General features: G+C 30.9%; 1 protein-coding gene and 1 long non-coding RNA gene across 6 annotated transcripts in view; one reads left to right on the top strand and one right to left on the bottom strand.

The window, feature by feature from the left end:
- Window positions 1-611: 611 nt before the first annotated feature.
- Window positions 612-20677, bottom strand: part of LOC143072420 (uncharacterized) — a 31650-nt gene continuing 11584 nt past the window's right edge. For 2 of the 5 annotated variants that reach the window (XM_076247334.1, XM_076247337.1), the window contains 5 exons: window positions 16600-16697; window positions 9588-9769; window positions 9207-9281; window positions 5254-5375; window positions 612-952 (listed from right to left, as the gene is read on the bottom strand). In XM_076247334.1, coding sequence (XP_076103449.1) covers window positions 9703-9769; window positions 16600-16697 — 165 coding nt within the window. In that variant the 3' untranslated portion in view covers window positions 612-952; window positions 5254-5375; window positions 9207-9281; window positions 9588-9702. Of the gene's footprint in view, window positions 953-5253; window positions 5376-9206; window positions 9282-9587; window positions 9770-10186; window positions 10695-15380; window positions 15969-16599; window positions 16698-20677 lie in introns of those variants that run through there. The other 3 variants (XR_012977169.1, XM_076247335.1, XM_076247336.1) reach the window with 3 other exon arrangements.
- Window positions 12319-15349, top strand: LOC143072424 (uncharacterized). Its single transcript, XR_012977172.1, has 3 exons — window positions 12319-12501; window positions 12787-12972; window positions 14140-15349. It is a non-coding gene; the product is annotated as an uncharacterized LOC143072424 (long non-coding RNA).

Below are 20677 nucleotides of genomic sequence, written 5' to 3'. Positions count from 1 at the left end.
TCATGTGTTATTCCTTAAGCAATTGCATTACACAATAAAACTTATCATTCATGATAACACGAAGACCGACAATAAAGTGCAAAGGTGAATTAAATAAAAATTGATAAAATTCGTGTTTTCATGATCCTAGCTAAAAAAATGTAATTCTAAGTATTGAATGCTTCTTTTTGTAACTTCATAGAGTTGTTAAAGCGTTGACCGCGCTTCATACAAAATGTACTTCGGTCAACGTTTTTACACCCCAAAGAAGTTACAAAAAGAAGCATTCAATTCTTAAATATTTTTTCAAGATTTACTATCTTGTTATGAACAAGTCCTATTTCTATTGATATCTAAATAATATTTTTAAATCATCTTCATAAATTTCATCTTTAAATAAAAGTTACCAAGGTTTACCAATGATTAGTTGTATACAATTACTAAAATTCAATTTGTTTCAAGCAGTCATGAATTACTGTATGATGTTCAGTTCATGCCTGTCATGTTTTAAGGAGTAACATTTAATGGTTGTATGACATTTTCTGCATCACACATGAGAACAAAAATTGACTGTTGCATCCAAGTGTGAATGTTCTTTTACTTATTTTTAAAACATACAGTATCACCATACCTGTTTTTATTTTCCCTGGCACAGTTGTCCATTTGAAGGTAAAGAACATCAGGAAGACTGTCCTTAGTCATAAGGAGAATACTTAGGATTACATGGATTGTCAAATTGGAGGAGTGTGCATACTGGTACCAATAAAAAAATCCATATAATCCTACGCCATGCACCAGTGCTCCAACCAAATGCGTTCTCAATTTCCACATTCCTGATGTAAGGGAAGACAGGTATAGAAAATGAGGTATCTCAGTCATTGATTGGTCCATGCCATCTATAATCATTGACATATATTTATCTGGGTGTTGTCTGGCTTTATGGGCATGTTTGTAGTATTTCCTCCTTTCAAGGCTAATAAAAAAATTGATAACATTATTATATGGTAATAATAATCTATCTAAGTGTGCCTTGCATAAATCATGAATATTTGCACTTACAAACTCAAATTGGTAACAGTTAAAATGAAAATAGATTAAACAGAAGTAATCCTGACTGCTATACTCTAAAGTATATTTCAAAACAATAATGTGTCATCAGTACAAGGATGCCCCACACACACTATCAATTACTATGTTCACTGGACCGTGAAATTGGGGTAAAAACTGTAATTTGGCATTAGAAAAGAAGGATCATATTGTACAGAACATGTGTACTAAGTTTCAAGTTGATTGGACTTCAACCTCATCAAAAACTTTAACCTGAAGCGGGATGGACAGACTGATGGATGGATTTTCGAACGAACGGACACACAGACCACAAAAAATAAGGCCCCTCTACTATCCTAGGTGGGAACTACTGTGAAAGTACTTTTATTCGTGGGGTACCAATTTTCGTGGTTTTCGTGGAAGACTTTATCCACGAATTTAAGTGTCCAACGAAATAAAACAACCATTGTCCAAATCAAGACATGGAAAGATCCCCATGTAGGTTGGACTTATGATTTAATCTTGAGAAGATATTGAATAACGCCAAATCTGAGAATATTTTAATAGCAGTCACAGAACTACAACTGCATGCAGGATTATACCAATTTAATATCTTATAACCTAAACTGTACAAGTTTTGATCTTTTAATTCTCATAAAAAAATATTTTTTATCGATGAAAGTCAGAATTCCGGTATTGATATGCTAGTATGATAAAGTGTTCATTTTATATCCTCATACTTCTGGTACATATGGGAAATAATAATTTCATGCTTAGCTTGATTTTGATAAGAATTATTTGACAATTCAAGATATATTTATAGCATTTGTTTATGTTACTGATTTCTTTAGGTGACATGTTTATGGCCTAATTAACACCTTTGATGGTCTTTAATCTGTTGATAACTTTATCTTTGGTTAATAAGTGTTGTCACTACGATTTACAAGGGTCAATGTTTACTTTGCAATGTCCTTCAATCCAGACTATTTGTAACCTTGGTTTCTGAAGGCTTTTTTTTTCAATTATTTTCTTTTTTAGAAAGCTAAAATCCACGAATTTAAAAACCCACGAACATGTAAATATTGCTCAAACCACGAAAATTGATACCCACGAATTAAAGTACTTTCACAGTAAAAGAAATTTATTTCTGTTCTGTTTAGGAATAAAAATTTTAATTCAAAGAGGGGGAAATGAATTTTGAATCCAGATTTTCACCATACCTTCTAGTGTTAAGTTTTGAAAAGAATAAGTTGATTGGTTGCTTAAAAAGTAAAAAATCTGAATAAGACAAAAAAATCATAATCCCCTTAAAGTTAAATGGTTGCTGACATTAATTAACTTGATGTTGCTTGCTGCTGTATTTCATAAATGTTTTGTAAAATTATAAATCATGCTGTTTCTACAATTTGATATCCTTAAAATTGCAACCGCCATCTTTGTTCATGCACCTTTTAATTAATATTATTTGATTACTTGATATAAGAAAGCATCAAGTTTGAAATACTTGAAATTATTAATAAAACTCCATACCTGTCACACGGGGGGGTCTCTTCCTATATAAAGGTATATACATATGTGCCGCTGGAATGGGTCCCTTTTTTTATCCGTCAAATATATCAATGGGGTGCAATTTTACCGAGGAAATATATCAATAGGTAGTAATTGACCGATTGTGATATATCAATGGGTCATAAATATATGAATGGGTTATGATTTCGCTGTGAAATATATGTATAAGTAGGGATTTCACAATTATTCAATATATGAATGGGGGGTGTTTTTAAAATCCCAGCTGCACACCTGTACCCAAAATCCCATGTTGAGACCCCCCCGTGACCTGTCAACCTGTGACGATGAAAATGCAGGTCATGACCTGCATTGAAGAATCAAATCTCAGGTCATAACGCGTACGAACTTTTTCGAGCTGAATTTCAGTAATTGGTACATTTTCTTATAATGTATATCAAAGATACCAAAACATCAATGCATGTTCACTTTGTTAAGTCATTTTAAATCTTATTAAATATTATTTCATTGCACTTTTAAAGATTTTTATAAATTTGTGTAACTCAGTCTTATGTGCTTTACTTTTTGAGAAAAAATACTACAATCATCAAACACTAGAATTTAATGTAATTCTTAAATGTTTGAGACTATTGACTTTTTTTTTATCTTTGAGACTATTGACTGTGTAGCCTTTAACCATAATATTTTTCATTTAACAAGGAAATTAGACTATGATAAAAATATAGTAATACAGTTAAAGGAAGTATAAATGTAAAAAATAATTTTCAACTTTTTTTTTAAAATTGTATAAAGGTATAAAAATAATGAAAAGTTATTTTTCAATATGTATTTGAATTTTATATTTTTATGATTTAATCTTTTTCACCCATAAAACGTAAATATAAGGAATAATTTTGAATGGTGACAAATAAGGGGAAGTAACTCTAGTTCAGTTTGTAAACCAATGATGCAATTTATTTATGACCTAAAGCTAAGGTAATTGGTGTTAATTAACAGTGTGTTTGACACCAAAGCTGTCAAGTGAAGCCATGCACTTAATGGGTCACTTAATTTGACAGTTTACATAGCTAGATGAACTTCCTGTTCATGGAAGAATTACGAATTTGCCGGTATTTCAAAGGAATATTACTTATGAAATCAATCTCAAGGCTAAGAAATATGGGTGAAATCGGGTCATTTTCGGAATTCCCGGGTTATTTCAATGACCCGGCGGGTGTTCCGAGTGATCCCTCAGAATTGTGAAAATCTCGGGTCACACCCGCAGAATACGGGTCAGTTGACAGGTATGAAACTCCTTGAAAAGTTTTTAATGCAATTTTTATGTAACATGTTTTTTTCATTGGTTAAAGGTTACCATCAGTTGACCAGGCGTAACTAAGGAGGGAACCACAATTTTAAATTGATTGGATCAACAAATGTTGGATTACAACAATATTATCAAAAACTAGATATCATTGAGATGGGAGCCATCTCTGTGGGCCCCGCTGTGAATAATGTGCATTAAAAAATTGTATCTTTACCATAGGACATGGGTTTGTCAACTGAAATCAAAGTTTTTTACCTTGACCTTTGACCTAGGAAGTTGTAAATAAATTATGACACACCCTTTGGTGTTGGTTTATAAACATGTCAAGTATAAACTTTGAAATGTTAACGGTTCTCAAGATATAGAGCGGACACGATCTTTACCATAGGACATGAGGTTGTCAACTGAAACCAAAGTTTTTGACCTTGACCTTTGACCTAGGAAGCTGTACATAAATTATGACATACCCTCTGATATTGGTTTATATACATTTCAGGTATAAACTTTAAAATGATAACGGTTCTCAAGATATAGAGCGGACATAATCTTTACCATAGGACATGGGGTTGTCAACTGAAACCAAAGTTTTTGACCTTGAACTTTGCCCTAGGCAGTCATTCATAAATTATGACACACCCTCTGGTGTTGGTTCATATACATGTCAAGTATAAACTTTGAAATCATAACGGTTCTCAAGATATAGAGCGGACACGATCTTCACCACAGGACACAGGGTTGTCAACTGAAACCAAAGTTTTTTTACCTTGACCTTTGACCTAGGAAGTTGTACATACATCATGACACGCCCTCTGGTGGTGGTTAATAAACATGTAAAGTATAAAGTATGAAATCATAATGGTTCTCTAGATATGGAGCGGACACAAAGTTAAAGTGTTATGGAGGGACGGACAGACGGACGGACAAACTGATCACTATAGGGCGACCCGCCTTTGGCGGGGCCCTAATAAAACAACACCTACCTTAAATTCCCCATTTTAATGTGATTTTATCTGAATTTGAAACATAACAGTTCAAAAGATCACCAGTTTGTAGGTTTTTAAATTTAGCCATGACGTCTTTGCACCAAAATTATTCATGAAGTTCTGCAGTTTTTTTTCATTTGACAAATTTAAACTTTTTTTCAAGCTCTAATGTATTATTTGGTTTTGTAATGCATTAGAATCAGAATAACAGTACTGTAGTTGAAGAGTAGTCACCGTAAATTTTGATTTGACGGTCACAAATTTCCATTTTACTTATATACAGTCTCGTTATGCATCAACAGTAAAAGTGCATTTGCAACTGTCAAATCGACAATTGACAGATTCAAATTTTCAACTACAGTATAGTTATTCCATAAATACCATAATTTGGTATTTAAAATAATTTGTTACCTTTGCTTTATTAAATGCTGTTCTCTGGTTCTTTTAAATTCCATTCTGGCATTTTGGTCCTTAGTTTCAACCATCTTGGTTTTTATCTGTGTACATATGTTACATTTTGATAGCCTTGAATTCTGTAAAAATATATTAAAAACATTGGTTTCTCCCGAGTTGACCACTTATATAGCTAAATTGTTATTTTTTTCTAAGTGTATTATTTTTGTTGGCTTCTGCATTTTAGGTATTGAAAAAAAGAAGACCTTTATCACATACTACTAAACCTATTATTTTGTATGGATCAGAGATATGGGGAATGTTTAAAACCAACTCTGCTTCTTGTAAAAAAGATGCTACAAATGTACTTGAAAAAATATACCAGAATAATGTTGTTGATAAAATGAACTTAAAGTTCTGTAAGCATATTTTAGGCTTGAATAATAAAAGTACAAATGTTGCTGTACAATCAGAATTAGGTAGATTTCCTATATATTTTAATATTGTTATATCTATGATAAGTTATCTGCATAGATTACATCATTGTAACTCAAATTTATTGAAAGAAGCGTTTTTATGTAACAAAGATATGAATGAAAATAACACTATGACATGGTATTCCTCTGTTAAATTTATTTTACAAAAGCTTGAATTGAAAGAAACACATTGTATTGATTATTCAATTAATAGATTAAAACAACTTATTATGAAAAAGTTAAAGACATTATTTTTAAGAGCATGGTTCAATGATAAAGATAATGTTAATGGAATAAAATTGAGAATGGAAATGGGGAATGTGTCAAAGAGACAACAACCCGACCAAATAAAAAACAACAGCAGAGGGTCACCAACAGGTCTTCAATGTAGCGAAAGCTAGATATATATTTTTCTCATAAAAGTAATTTCCAAATGGAAAAATATCTTGATATTCAAAGTTTCAATCAAGACAAATTTTGTGTAAATTTCGCATAAGTGCCCACCAATTACGAGTAGAAAAAGAGCGAGTCGACATAAGAACAAACCTATAGAAAGGTCACAGAGGACTTGTAATTTTTGTTCTAATAATGATATTGAAGATGAGTTTTATTTTTTAATGAACTGTCCATTGTATAATAAATGTCAGGAATCATTGTTTGTGCAAGCTCATGAGCACTGTCAAAATTTTAATAACTTAGACTGCAAATCAAAATTTTTATGGTTAATGACCACTGAAGATAAACATATACTTAAAAAATTAAGTATTTTTCTTATCCAGAGTTTTGAATTGAAATCCACAAATTCTGTTAATGGGTAAATCTTTTTTAGTTTATCCATATATATATTTTAAATTCAAAAATTGAATTTAAATACACATTTCTCTACCTATGTGTATGCATATTTCATCTATTAATATGTAAATGCTTATATATGCATTAATAAACTGCAGTCTAAGGTGCTTATCATATTCTTGCAATTGTGAAAGAAATATAATTATATACATAAATATCTAGTAATTGGTTGCTGTGTGTACATGGGAGATAAATACCCTTATATCTAATCAGTTGGGGCTGCATTTCATTTTTATGCAGCTCAAACACCATATCTGTTTAAAGGGGAATAATCCTTACAGAAATTGATTGTCTCCCATATTACTTTCTCTTCCATGTGCATGCAATAACTGTTCAGGGCTAAATTCAGTAAATAAATATACGTCATAAGGGACCGCCTATTTAGGGGAGAGCTTTCTGTATAACACTGAAGTCATATGCTCTTCTGATTGGTAGATAATGTTTGTAATAAATATTTTTTGGCAGATGGATCAAAACTAGAGTTGAAAAAAATAAAAAAATAAATACTGAATGTACTTATTTTTTTTACTACAGGGTTGAAAAGTAATGGGGGTCAGTATAGGAATTCAGTGCGAATCTACATTGTTTGTAAACAAGGCCATGTGAATGCCCAAAAATGCCGCATGACCCTATGTTTTTATTGTTGCAAAAGATAGGGCTACATGCATTTGTACTTTCATGAATGTTATATGAAAGTTTCCAATTTCTAAAGGTAAATCAGGTATACATTTAATTCCATACATAGATTAGCATTAAAGTCAATGGGAGATTTTTTACTGAATTTACCCCTTCAGTGTTCTATTGTCATGTATTTCATTTTATTATTTCATTGTTATAACACAAATCATTGTAATCATTGTAAGAAATTTAAAACCTGCAAGGGTCCATAATTGGATTAATAAAGTATTCTTATTCTTATTCTTATTCTTATTCTTATACTTAATTAATAGATAAATGAAAAAAAAAATGTGGTCACCATTCATTTAAGGAGGCTCGGGACTATTCGACTGCGCATAATTTCACGCATGAATTACAAAAGTATTTGTCGTAAATTCGATATATTTTTTTTTAATAATTTGATTGATTAGAAATGTTAAATCATTGTAGTTATGTGACTTATAGAATATTTTCGTTATTATCCGTATTTGTTAAAGGGTCAAAATGACATTTCACCCATTTTCACCATTTTCCCGCCAAAATTTGGGTTTTAAGGCAAAATATTTTTTTTTCCTTATCGGTGACCTATGTTTTTTATTGGTTCATTCTTTGAAGCTATATTCCAGCTTTTCATATAACAGTTTTGGACAAATTGTCATAGAACGTTTTTTTGATATTCCGAAAAAAATATGTCAACACCTGTATTTTCCCTATCATTTCATTGAAAAATGGTCCCATTTACATACCTGTTTAAAAGTAAAATTTTGATCTTAAATGGTCCGTGACCCCATATTTTTTTCCGACCAATTTGATTCATTTTCTTGAAAGAATAAAATAACCAAAAATACGGCACTTCTGATAGAAACTTCAAATAGGCCCGAGCCACCTTAAGCTCACAATCTGCCTACGAAAGAAGCATAAATTTTTGTTAATGTCCTTTTTTTAATGTTGAACTAACAGGAGAAATAGAGGTAATATCGAAATAAAAAAAGACAGAAATTACAGAAATCGCTTAAATTTTATAATTATTTAGTTTATGTACAGCTTATTTAAAACAATAATAAACAAGAATGTGTTCATAGTACACGGATGCCCCACTCGCACTATCATTTTCTATGTTCAGTGGACTGTGAAATTGTGGTCAAAACTTTAATTTGGAATTCAAATTAGAAAGATCATATCATAGGGAACATCTGTACTAAGTTTCAACTTGATGTAACTTTAACATCATCAAAAACTACCTTGACCAAAAACTTTCACCTAAACTTCGCACTATCACTTTCTATGTTCAGTGGACCATGAAATTGGGGTCAAAACTATAATTTAGCATTAAAATTGGAAAGATCATATAATGGAACAACTTTAACCTAAACTTCCCACTATCATTTTCTATGTTCAGTGGACCATGAAATTGGGGTCAAAACTATAATTTAGCATTAAAATTGGAAAGATCATATCATGGGGAACATGTGTACTAAGTTTCAAGTTGATTGGACTTCAACTTCATCAAAAACTACCTTGACCAAAAACTTTAACCTGAAGCGGGACAGACGGACGAACGAACGTAAGAACGCACGAACAGAGCCACAGACCAGAAAACATCGTAGGTGGGGCATAAAAAAATAGATGTGCTGGATTATATTGACTTCTATCGTAGGTGGGGCATAAAAATAGATGTGCTGGATTATATTGACTTCTTTTTTATATTTCAATCGTCACATTGTGAATTCGTTAATTTTTCATGGCTATCAATTTTCACTGTTAAGGTAAAATTGTATTTTCATCTGTATATCATTTCTTGGTATTACAAGTCTGTATATCCTCATATAAAAAATGTGTACTTCGTTAAACATATAAACTTGTGGTTTTGTGTGCTAACCAAATTCCATTAAAATTGCTATCCCATATATTATATCTGCAATAAAGTTATTTAGAATTTTCAATAATTTCTGAAATTTTTTTGAACAGCTAATCTTAGTCACCTACCAGTTCATCTAAGTTGCTTTCTTTGGACTCGAGATCCATCTTTTGACTTTGTACTTCAACTGATAAAGCCATCACCTATCAAATAAAACTATATCTAGTTACCATAGTGTGATAAATTATGCTGAGGAACAAATTAATAGAACCTTGCGAATAGAAAAATGTGGCAGTTGAATCTAAAACAGGATCGACTCCGACAAATATGTGTTAAACTAAAACATGACATTGGGGTTAATAATTATGTGAATTAGCTCAAACCACTATTTCTTCAACAAATTAATTTGGATCCAGTTTATCTGCATTATCTCAAGTGTGACTGAAAAGATACAGTAATACGTCAAGTTAAACCTTATTATAACCAACTACATTTTCTATAGTTCTTACCTTATCATTCAGAGCAGAATTTTCCAATTGAAGTTCAGCATTTTTTGTGGCATTAGTTTCTCCATTAATTCTAATTTCTCAGATTCTCTCCTTTGACACCCTTCCATTTCTATGCTTAAATCTTTATTGCTAATTTTAAGTTCTGAGACTTTGCATCTTGTGAAGCTATTGTATTTTGTGCTCTGAATAAAAAGAGAAATTTTGTTTAATATCATCTACAAAAGATTTTCTGGTTTCCAAAATAAAGATTATTATTCATTGCCTAAAAAATATTGTCTTGTTTAAAAACAAAACCTGGAAAACCTTTAAAATTTCTCAGTATATAAATTAAGTTTTGTGGAAAATTGTATTAATACTGGCATTGTACCTTAGAGATACATGTACCTTTTAAATATTTTTTCTGATTATTTTTTATGTGATAAAAGGTGCAGATCTACATTTAAAATGAGTGCATCAAAAGAAGCACCTGGTAGAAATTTAACTGATCTTTTCCCTACATTTACCCAAAATAACCATATTTTGGTGTCATTTTGGTCTCTTGTGGACAGTTGTCTAATTGGCAATCAACCCACATCTTCTTTTTTATATATTATATATACCTTTTAAAATCTGATTGTAATTCATGTGTTCAGTTTTATCTTGAACTGTTTTATTTTCAATTTTCTGTTTCTGTAACATATGTTTATAAATTTATTCAAAGTTTCTTCATCTGTTTTGTGTTCCTCTTTCGAGCACATGGTTTTATCTTGGTATGTATGAAGTTCTGAAAGTGTCTCGCGATGTTTTATTTTTAACTGTTCAAGTTCCTTCATGGCTGTTGTATATGGAAGCAAGTCATTTTGAACCCGGTCATTTCGTACCCGAATCTGCCATTTGTACCCAAATCTGCCATTTTGTACCCAACATTTACCATGTCATACCCCCGATAATATCCATTTCGTACCCAATGGGCCAAATGCATCTACCATTTCGTACCTCATGGACTTAATACATGTACCGGTAAGCTATTTCGTATCATATTTTTGTATAGTTTTTCATGATTTTAATGGGTTTTTTTTATAAAATAAAACATATTAAATAAAATTGTGCATCTAGACATAACAATTTTATAAAGACCGATGAATAGTTTGATTAAGCAGCATTTGGAAACTTCAATAGTTATAATTACAATTTGTTTGTTTGCAGGATTCGTCCCAACCTCGTTGTTCTTGAAACAATCTTTACTTGTTTACTTGTAAGTTTCCTGACGTATAAGTGCCATTGAGGATGAGTTCTAGAGGTTCTTTCTACCAGACAAAGCAGACTAGTAGCGTTTCGTTAATTTGATTGTTGGGACAGACGAGACCAACCACTTGTATACAGATAAACAGAATTACCATATAAGCTTATGCTATCAACACTATCAGAGAAGAGTTCCCATAGTCGAATGTGGTACATGAAGGCTTCTAAGAATGCACAAGTGACATGTCTGACTCAAACAGTTAATAAACGGACTTAACAGTGACCTAAAGACACAGACCGCTAATTGTTCTTGATATTTGAAACTGCATGCATATATACCTTTTTGAGAGAGATTATTTATCTTGTGTCTGACGAAAACTAAATGCCTGCATGGTTATATCTTCCCATACCTTCGTGTTGGTTTGGTGAGTGTTCTCTCAAAATAGTAATAAAAAATTGTTTTGGTTGATGTAGATTTACACCAATACCGAATTTCGTCTATATATTTCACAAGTATATACCACGGAGAAGCTCTGAAGGTATTTACTACTTTCATTTTGTTTGGATGTTAAACATCGATGTTTGCAGCAATATTTAATGACTAAAATGATGATGGTAGAAAGAAATATGAGCATCATGTAGCAAATATTACATGATCTTGGACCATGAGTTGTCAATCTGTATTCCAATACAACCATATTGAGTAGCTTGTAATTTACAGGGTTCTTATGTCGTTTGACTCCGACACACATCTTTTACTTTAAGATGTATGAAAGGTTCTCTGTCTCTATATATATATGATATGTAACAATAATCAAACTGGTATGAAGATTTTTTTATACAGTTTACACAATCATTAATAAAGAATCACAGCAACACTACGATATAACAAATGGAAAACTTAATTATTTTTAAGTTATAACCATGCTATGCAGACATCAAGTAAGTGCACATGAACATCAATTAGGAACACGATGTGTGATTTTGTATAACTAAAAATATCAAAGAGAACAATAACTTTGTCATGCAAACATTTGTTTCCCAATGTGCCTCTCTTTTTATCTCTGCTCCTTTGCAATAACTATTTCCCTTTTTCGTCGATCATTTATAATAGATAAAAAAAAATGAAGAAACTATACTAATTCAAGAAATCCACTTTAAGGATTATTTTTTTTTAAGAATGATAAATTACGACATTTGTTTTATTATATGTACATGTAATAGATGAATACAATAATGAAGGTGTTAATGGGTGTACATTCATGACGAAGAACGGTAAAAATTCTTGCCAATTTTTTTTCAAAAATGATGGTAAATTAACATTAGTAATTTGAGACCTCTGACGAATCACGTTAAAATTTTAATCAATTTGACGCTAACGGTAACCGAAAATGACCTTGTGTCGCCTGACAGTAAAGGACATTATACCCCTCAATAATACTACATGTAATAGTTTTGTCTTTCTTTGTACGATGCATGAAAAGGGTTTATTTTCACTTGTTTATAATTTTGTCATTTTTTTCAGTGTCAGCGACCAAATGGTTCAATATATTGGTGGTGCTCTGTACATTCAAACAAATCTAGATGTCCAGCAACAGTTATTCCATCTGGTTCAAATTTCAGACCAGGTTCTCATCAACACAACCATGACTAAGCTCATGGAGCAATTATCAAACTTAAGATAGTTTCACAGGTATTTATCTATTAATTTTCATAACATACCTATTTAAATATCATTACCGAGAACATAATTTAAAATAACAGTTTACATTTCCATGTTATCAACATTTAGAATTATTTGAAAGATATACAAAAAAGGCGATGTGGTATGATTTCAAAGTTGACAACTATCAACCAGAGTTCAACTGACATAGATAGAAAGAAACTATTTATATAAATTAATATTTGAGCCTGTTGATTTTACTAAATTGATCTTGTTTCATATGAAATCAAACTTAACATATTTTTCCATTCACAGTCTAAGCAAGAAGCCGCAACCAATGTCTTCAAGCCAGCAGCACAGATAGTCAATGAAGCCATGGTTAGTCATTCCGACCATACAGCCCCAGCAGGTAGCAGACCCAATGTACACAACCTTCAGACGTCAACTAACTGTCTACCTGAGAAAAGCAGACCAAAAGATCCAACAGATTTAAACTTTGAGGTATGATTTGAACTAAGTGAATGGTTTCTTCCAGTATTATCAGATTATTTACAATAATTATATGATATGTAATTTATTATCCAAAATATAAATAAAATTGATATAAGATGTGGTATGAGTGCCAATGAGACATAATTGAAGTGTAAATACACAGCTCAGCAACATGAAGATTAGTGCGTCCTTCAACAATGTGCAATTTATTATCCGAAAATATAATAAAATTGATATAAGAAGATGTGGTATGAGTGCCAATGAGACATAATTGAAGTGTTAAAACACAGCTCAGCAACATGAAGATTAGTGCGTCCTTCAACAATGTGCAATTTATTATCCTAAAATATAATAAAATTGATATAAGAAGATGTGGTATGAGTGCCAATGAGACATAATTAAAGTGTAAAAAAATCAGCTCAGCAACATGAAGATTAGTGTGTCCTTCAACAATGTGCAATTTATTATCCTAAAATATAATAAAATTGATATAAGAAGATGTTGTATGAGTGCCAATGAGACATAATTGAAGTGAAAAAACACAGCTCAGCAAAATGAAGATTAGTGCGTCCTTCAACAATGTGCAATTTATTATCCGAAAATATAATAAAATTGATATAAGAAGATGTGGTATGAGTGCCAATGAGACATAATTGAAGTGTAAAAACACAGCTCAGCAACATGAAGATTAGTGCGTCCTTCAACAATGTGCAATTTATTATCCGAAAATATAATAAAATTGATATAAGAAGATGTGGTATGAGTGCCAATGAGACATAATTAAAGTGTAAAAAAATCAGCTCAGCAACATGAAGATTAGTGTGTCCTTCAACAATGTGCAATTTATTATCCTAAAATATAATAAAATTGATATAAGATGTGGTATGAGTGCCAATGAGACATAATTGAAATGTAAAAACACAGCTCAGCAACATGAAGATTAGTGCGTCCTTCAACAATGTGCAATTTATTATCCTAAAATATAATAAAATTGATATAAGAAGATGTGGTATGAGTGCCAATGAGACATTATTGAAGTGTAAAAACAACATTGTGCAAAACCCAACCGCATAGCAAATATAAAACATTTTATAGCATTATACATTGTACATGTACTAATTTGTTCATTACAATAAATATACATAGTAATATAATAGTATTTATTCCCTATTTCAGACCAACTACGACTTTCTACCAGAGAACTTTTTCAAGAAAGACGTTGTTGACAGCAATCGACACCTCATTTTTGCCACTGATAGCCAGTTAGACGTTTTATCCTCAGCCAAAGTGTGGTACATGGATGTTACTTTCAAGATCATCAGGAAACAATTCTACCAGATGTTTTCGATACATGCATTTCTTCGTACTGATGAAGATAACTCACAATTATGTCATAGGAAAGATTTTGAAGTTGAAGCAAAGGAAAAAAAAATATGAAACAAGTATAACATTTTAAACTTAGTAAAAATAAATTAAATAGTCCTGAGTCTGAATCCGGGACAGTTTTTTTTAATCACTTTTCTATTTTCTTGTGTTAAGATGACTAATTGGTAAATTTTAAAAAGCTTCAACAGGTGCAATATTTTAAGCACACACTAAATTAATTACAATGCTTCATAGATAAGACATTTACAAATGTAGTGCAGAAGATCTCATGTTGTATCAACTTTACTAAATACTATTTCTAGGCATATCAATAAATACTAAAATACTATATATAGCCGATAGCCATGCAATACTGGTGGACCCCATATTTTATTAATATAAATATAATAGATATACACAATATACATGAAGCATAAGTATCAATGCACTCTAAATAAACTTTCATAAGGAATTCTTTAGAAAAACGAGTAAATTGTGTTCAAAAATATGGGCTCTGTCATAAACGATCCCGTCGGTCAGGAAAAACCAATCAAAACGAGTTACCTCGGTTCGAACTCCATTTAAACTGCAGTCAAAAGACTACATTTTAAATAAAGTGGAAAATTTTGGAAACCTGTGTCCAAACCCAAATGCTCGGAAGACCGTCTCGAGAGGTACACTTGGACTGTGTATAACTGAATAAATATACTATGAGGAATAAATAATAAATCAAGTTACTTTAAAAATCCCTACTAAATACAAATTAGAATAACAATACAATTGAAAATGAAATTTATTTCACTGTTGTCCAGTCTGATGCTTGGCTAGAAGTGACCAACAAGGGAAAATATTCCCGCTAAATATCAGTATCACGTGATACATGTATGTATATACGTGTACATAAGAAGTACCCGTATTAATAGTATTCACTAGTACCGTTATTACAATAATTTCCCACTATACTATCGAACCGTTGGAAATTATAATTATCTCATGTTTTTGTGCTCGTTTGCCATTTTGGCATTATATGATTGTTTTTATTAGTGCAGCTGTGCTTTCTGTTTATATTGTTTTGTATATGCATACCAACAGTACAATAAAATATTTATTAGGTCTGTTTGTTTTTTTTAAATTATTCATGATTGAGTAATTGTTTATTATGCGCATTTAGACTATACGTCTTTGAAACAGTTTTCACCAAGACAAGTAACAATCTTCCATGAGGTACAAAAAGCATACATAGTAATCTCCATGCGGTACGAAATGGTATTACATATAAATATTCGCTGAGGTACGAAATGGCATTTATATTAATCTTCCATGAGATATGAAATGGTATTACATATAAATCTTCGATGAGGTAGGAAATGGCATACATATTAATCTTCCATGAGAAATGAAATGGTATTACATATAAATCTTCGATGAGGTACGAAATGGCATACATATTAATCTTCCATGAGATACGAAATGGAATAACATATAAATCTTCCATAAGGTACGAAATGGCATACATATTAAATCTTCCATGAGGTACAAAATGGTATTACATGTTAATATTCAAAATGGTCAAGGTACGAAATGGTTTTTGCCAGGGTACGAAATGTGGGGTACGAAATGACTATAATTCTTGTATATAACTGTAAACAAATAAAAATAAATATATTGGTTATCTAGAAGTTTTATTAAATTTCTACGAGCTGTTGTTAAATTTTAATGAATTGGTACAGCACGGCTGATACCAATACTGCGGATTCCTTTTTATTCGTTGGATACCAATTTTCATGGATTTCGTGGGTACAGGGGAACCACGAATTTAAATATTCAACCAATTGCAAATTTTCTAAAGGAATGTATGCAAAGTTTGTCAAAACCACGAAATTAAATATCCACGAATATGCAAGTTTTTCTCAAAACACAAAAATTGGTACCCACAAAAATAAATGAATCCACAGTAAATAATTTTTTCAACAGTCTAAATATTTGGTTAATTGGTTATATTTGTATGGAATATGCAATGGTAACCTTTAAAATTTATGTGCTCTTTTGTGTTTTTTTTATGATTTATAATACATGTCAATTCCAATGCACTGACTCCTGAGCTGATGATACTCTCGGAGACTAGGAGTTCGCAAGCAGTGGCAGTATCTCTTCAGGGCTAAAAAATGAAAATCATATTTTATAAATTTGGTGTATTAGAGGGGTTTCTGAGATTCACCTTTGTCAGGAATACTCAATGTAAATTAAGACAGACAATAAACATTTATCTACCTCTTCTTTGTCTTTATTTTCTGTCTTCTGAAGTAAAAGTTCAGTCTGTTTTTCTTCACTTGTTGATTCGGACTGTTGGATTTTATCTCCTCAGATTCCTATAATGAAACACAGTTATTTTGCAATTACAATAATGAATTTCAGCAACCTTATTTAAACTTTTTCTGAACACTTAAATATGTGAGTATTTACATTATCAAGGGCAAAATACATTACAGCTATTTTTATACAACCACAAAACAATTTTTGGAATCATATAATGGTATGATGTCGTAGTCGTCTGCGTCCTTTGAAGACACATTGGTTTCCGGACAATAACTTTAGTTTACGTGAATGGATATTTGAAATTTTATAACAATGTATAAGAAGCCTCAATACCACGAAAAGAAGGTTGGGATTGATTTTCAGGATGATGGTTCCAACTGTTTATAACTGGAATAAGGGCCCCAAAAGAGGTCCTAAACAAGCATTTTTCTACTTTCAGGATAATAACTTGTGTATAAGTATTTCAATTGCTCTGAAATTATTCCACAATGTTTAATACCACAAGTAGAAGGTTTGGTTTCAATTTGGGGGTTATGGCGCCAACAGTTTTGGAATTAAGGGCCAAAAACACATTTTTGTAGTTTCTGGACAATAGCTTGTATGTAAGAGTATGGATCTATCTGACATTGTACCACAAGGTTCATATCACAAAAGGAAGGCTTGGATTGAGTTTGGGGGTTGATACCCCATTCATGCAGGAATTGGATCCAAAAAAAAGGGCCAAAATTAAGCACATATTTAGTTTCCAGATAATAACTTGTGTTTAAGGGTATGGATCTCTCTGAAATTGTACAAGGTTCCATACTACAAGGGAAAGGCAAAGATCAAGTGTGGGGGTAATTGTTCCAAGGGGGATTTCAAAAAGTTTTGGGAGGTTTCAATTTTTTTAAGGGGTTCAAATTTTTTTTCAATTTTTTTTTAAAGTTTCAAGAAGAAATCTTTAATTGCACAGTATTGAGCAATAGATTTGTAAGATCTTGATATTTGTTTTGTGTCAGAAACCTATTTTATGACAAAGGAGTAGGGGCTATAATGGCCTATAATGGCCCAAGTTTATAAGATAAAAAAAATTCTAACAGAGCAGTTTTTTCTCCATAATTTATTTGAATATGAGTCAATGATTAATAAAAACTGTTTTTATCAATAAAAAAAAAAAAAAAAAAAAAAGGTTCAATGACGTCACAATGGTAGTGGCAAATGACGTCATACCTGGGGAAATAAGCAAAAATACAGAAATTTTGATGTTTTTTCTAAATTTTGACGACCTTACTATACTTGCACCTATTAAAAATTTTAACATTTTGACAAGTTCATACATATCAAACTTAAGATAAAAAATCTTTTTGGTGCAAGGTTGGTGCGATAGTTTATTTTATATTTTTCATAGCCAAGCAGAGCAATAAAAAGCTGAAATTTGCCTTCAAAATTGGACCTATTCATCTGACAAAGTTTAGTTTATACATTCTTATGCCTATAGAAACTTAATTTTTTTGTTTATGAATGTAATGTGTATTCCTAATATTATTTCCATTAGTATATGTCTAGTTACACTTCTTAAAAAAATCTGTACCAATGAACTACATGTGTAAGGGAGTCAATAACAACTTTGAGGATATTTTGTTTTTAATTATGAAATTTTAGATAGACATGCAATATAACAAAATCTGTACATTATTTATGTTTCTGCTAATTATCAATTCAAAATCTGGTGTTTGAATGTGGCAATCTTCTCTCCCTGGTATTCTCTCTCTGGTATTAGGGTCAGATCCATAATTTTATGTTAGGAAAAAGGGGGTGGGGGGATGGGGGGGACAAAGTATACCGAATTTAAAAGATTGTTTTGCTTAAATTACATAATTAGTGAGAAACATGAAAGGAGTCGGTAAGGGCCGATTTTGGCCTCAAATTTCAGGTTCATCTAACGAAAGATTTTGAACATTTTTTAAACACTTAAGTGTCTATTTCAATTGATTCAATTAGTTTATGTGAAAGATTTTAACTGATTTAGGCATTAAAAACGCTCCCTTTCAAGCATTAATATGAAAAATCTATCAAATATGCCAAAAATCGTCACTTTTGATATGGTTTTTGTCAAAATTATAAAGTAGCCGAATCCGTGTTCATTCTCAACCTTTATATATGTTATGTAATATCATCAAATACAACTTACATTTCAATATAATGAATGAACACAAATGCAGCCACTTTCATTAAAGACGGAAACTGTCTAAAATTTAACTAAAACGCTAAAATTGTGAAGATTTCAGTAATTTAGCATGACTTAATGATGCTAGTACCCGATATATGTGCATTGTATTGTCAAAAAAAGGCCATATTTATGTAGCATAAGCATTCTACTTTCCAGTAAATAGCTAAAAGATTACATTTTCACAATTTTGTAAAACTGCTATATTTTGGGGCCAAAAAGGGGTCTTACTGAACCTACTCCTTTATTTTAAAAAATGAAACTACCTATATTCCAATTGGATGTGTCTTTGTTGGTAATGAACATAGGGAACAAGTTTTATCAAATTTGGTGGTAAGAGAACGGAAATGGGCAAAGTCAAAAAAAATGGTCCAAATTTATTTTTTTTGGTCAAATTTCAACATTGTTTTAGTCCATTTTCTTTTATAGTATCTTGATACATATACATTTAAGTTTATAAATCCAAAAGGATATAAAAAAGTATAAAGAAACAAAAAAGTTCTGAAAATTTATTGACATAAACCAATTGAAAAAAAATAAATCAAGTATACCTTTTGGGAATATGATTCCAAACAAATACTATCAAATATTAATATTTTTTTCACCCCATTTGATTGCAGAAATCCAAACATGACTTTTAATGCAAAAATTAATAATCTCATCTTTGATTATAATCTTTTTTAATGTTTTTGGCTATTTTTTTGTATCAATTCATTTAAAGTTGATTGAAAAAGTTTTAATTAAAAAATAATTCATCAATAAGTTGATAAAAAACCTTCTCCTTATCAAAAGTAACCCTTTTTTAAATTCACTGACGAAAAAAAATGATAGATAAATCTTTTAATAAAAAAGATGTATCAAACAGAAAATACATCCAATTTCCCCTGTTTTTGTTGCACTCCTGACATATTATACACCAAACTAAAATACAGAAACTAGAACAAAATGCTCATGATTTTTTAAATTTTTTTAATCATTGCTGGTTTATAAAGACCTAAATCTGTCATTTGAATGTAATTTCTGTTTTACCTTATGCATCTTATGCACTTCAGACCATATTTAAATTCATTTTTCTGACACATTCTTATACAATTGAGGGTAAGTTACCAAACTATGAACTAAATTCCATTAAATATCCATCAGAATTGTTGTTTAACAGCTTAAAAAGAGATCTACAATCTTCAAAATTTTTCTGAACTCTTATTTTTTTTTTTAAATTATTACCTATATAAGGTACTTTATTTCCCCTATCTTGTTGCACTCCTGACATTCAATATATATCATAACAAAATAGTTTATACATCATCAAAACATACCATGATTTCTAGATTAAGTGTTTATATACATTTCTGCCTTTCAGATTTGACATTTTATTTTCATTTAAACAATATTTTTTTGAGCTATATCATACATAGCACTTTTTGTATACATAAATTCACATCTCATCACATTTGGCTACTATTTTTTTAAAATGGCAGTGATTGCAATGTTAAAATGGGCTGAATGTTGTGGCTTAATGTGTGGAATAATCCTCCTAAATATCTTTGGAAAATTTCAAGCATTAGAAAAATTACATTAAAAAAGATGCCAAAATTGTCAGGAGTGCAACACTTTTTCTTGACATTTAAAAAGATTTATTTGAAAGACACAGCAACTTATAATATGATGACATGTGCCATAGATTCTTATGTCTTAGGGATGATTTCAGCTCAGAATAAAGCTTATCCATTGAACCGTTTTGATACAGATGTGTTTTGAAAAAAAGTTGTGCCATGTCAGGAGTGCAACACAAAAAATAATATTACTGAGGAATAGAATAATTTTTGA

This window comes from Mytilus galloprovincialis, chromosome 4, assembly GCF_965363235.1.
Source record: "Mytilus galloprovincialis chromosome 4, xbMytGall1.hap1.1, whole genome shotgun sequence".
Lineage (NCBI taxonomy): Eukaryota > Metazoa > Mollusca > Bivalvia > Mytilida > Mytilidae > Mytilus > Mytilus galloprovincialis.
The sequence above is the reverse complement of the archived record's forward strand: the minus strand, read 5'-3'. Positions and strand labels throughout refer to the sequence as shown.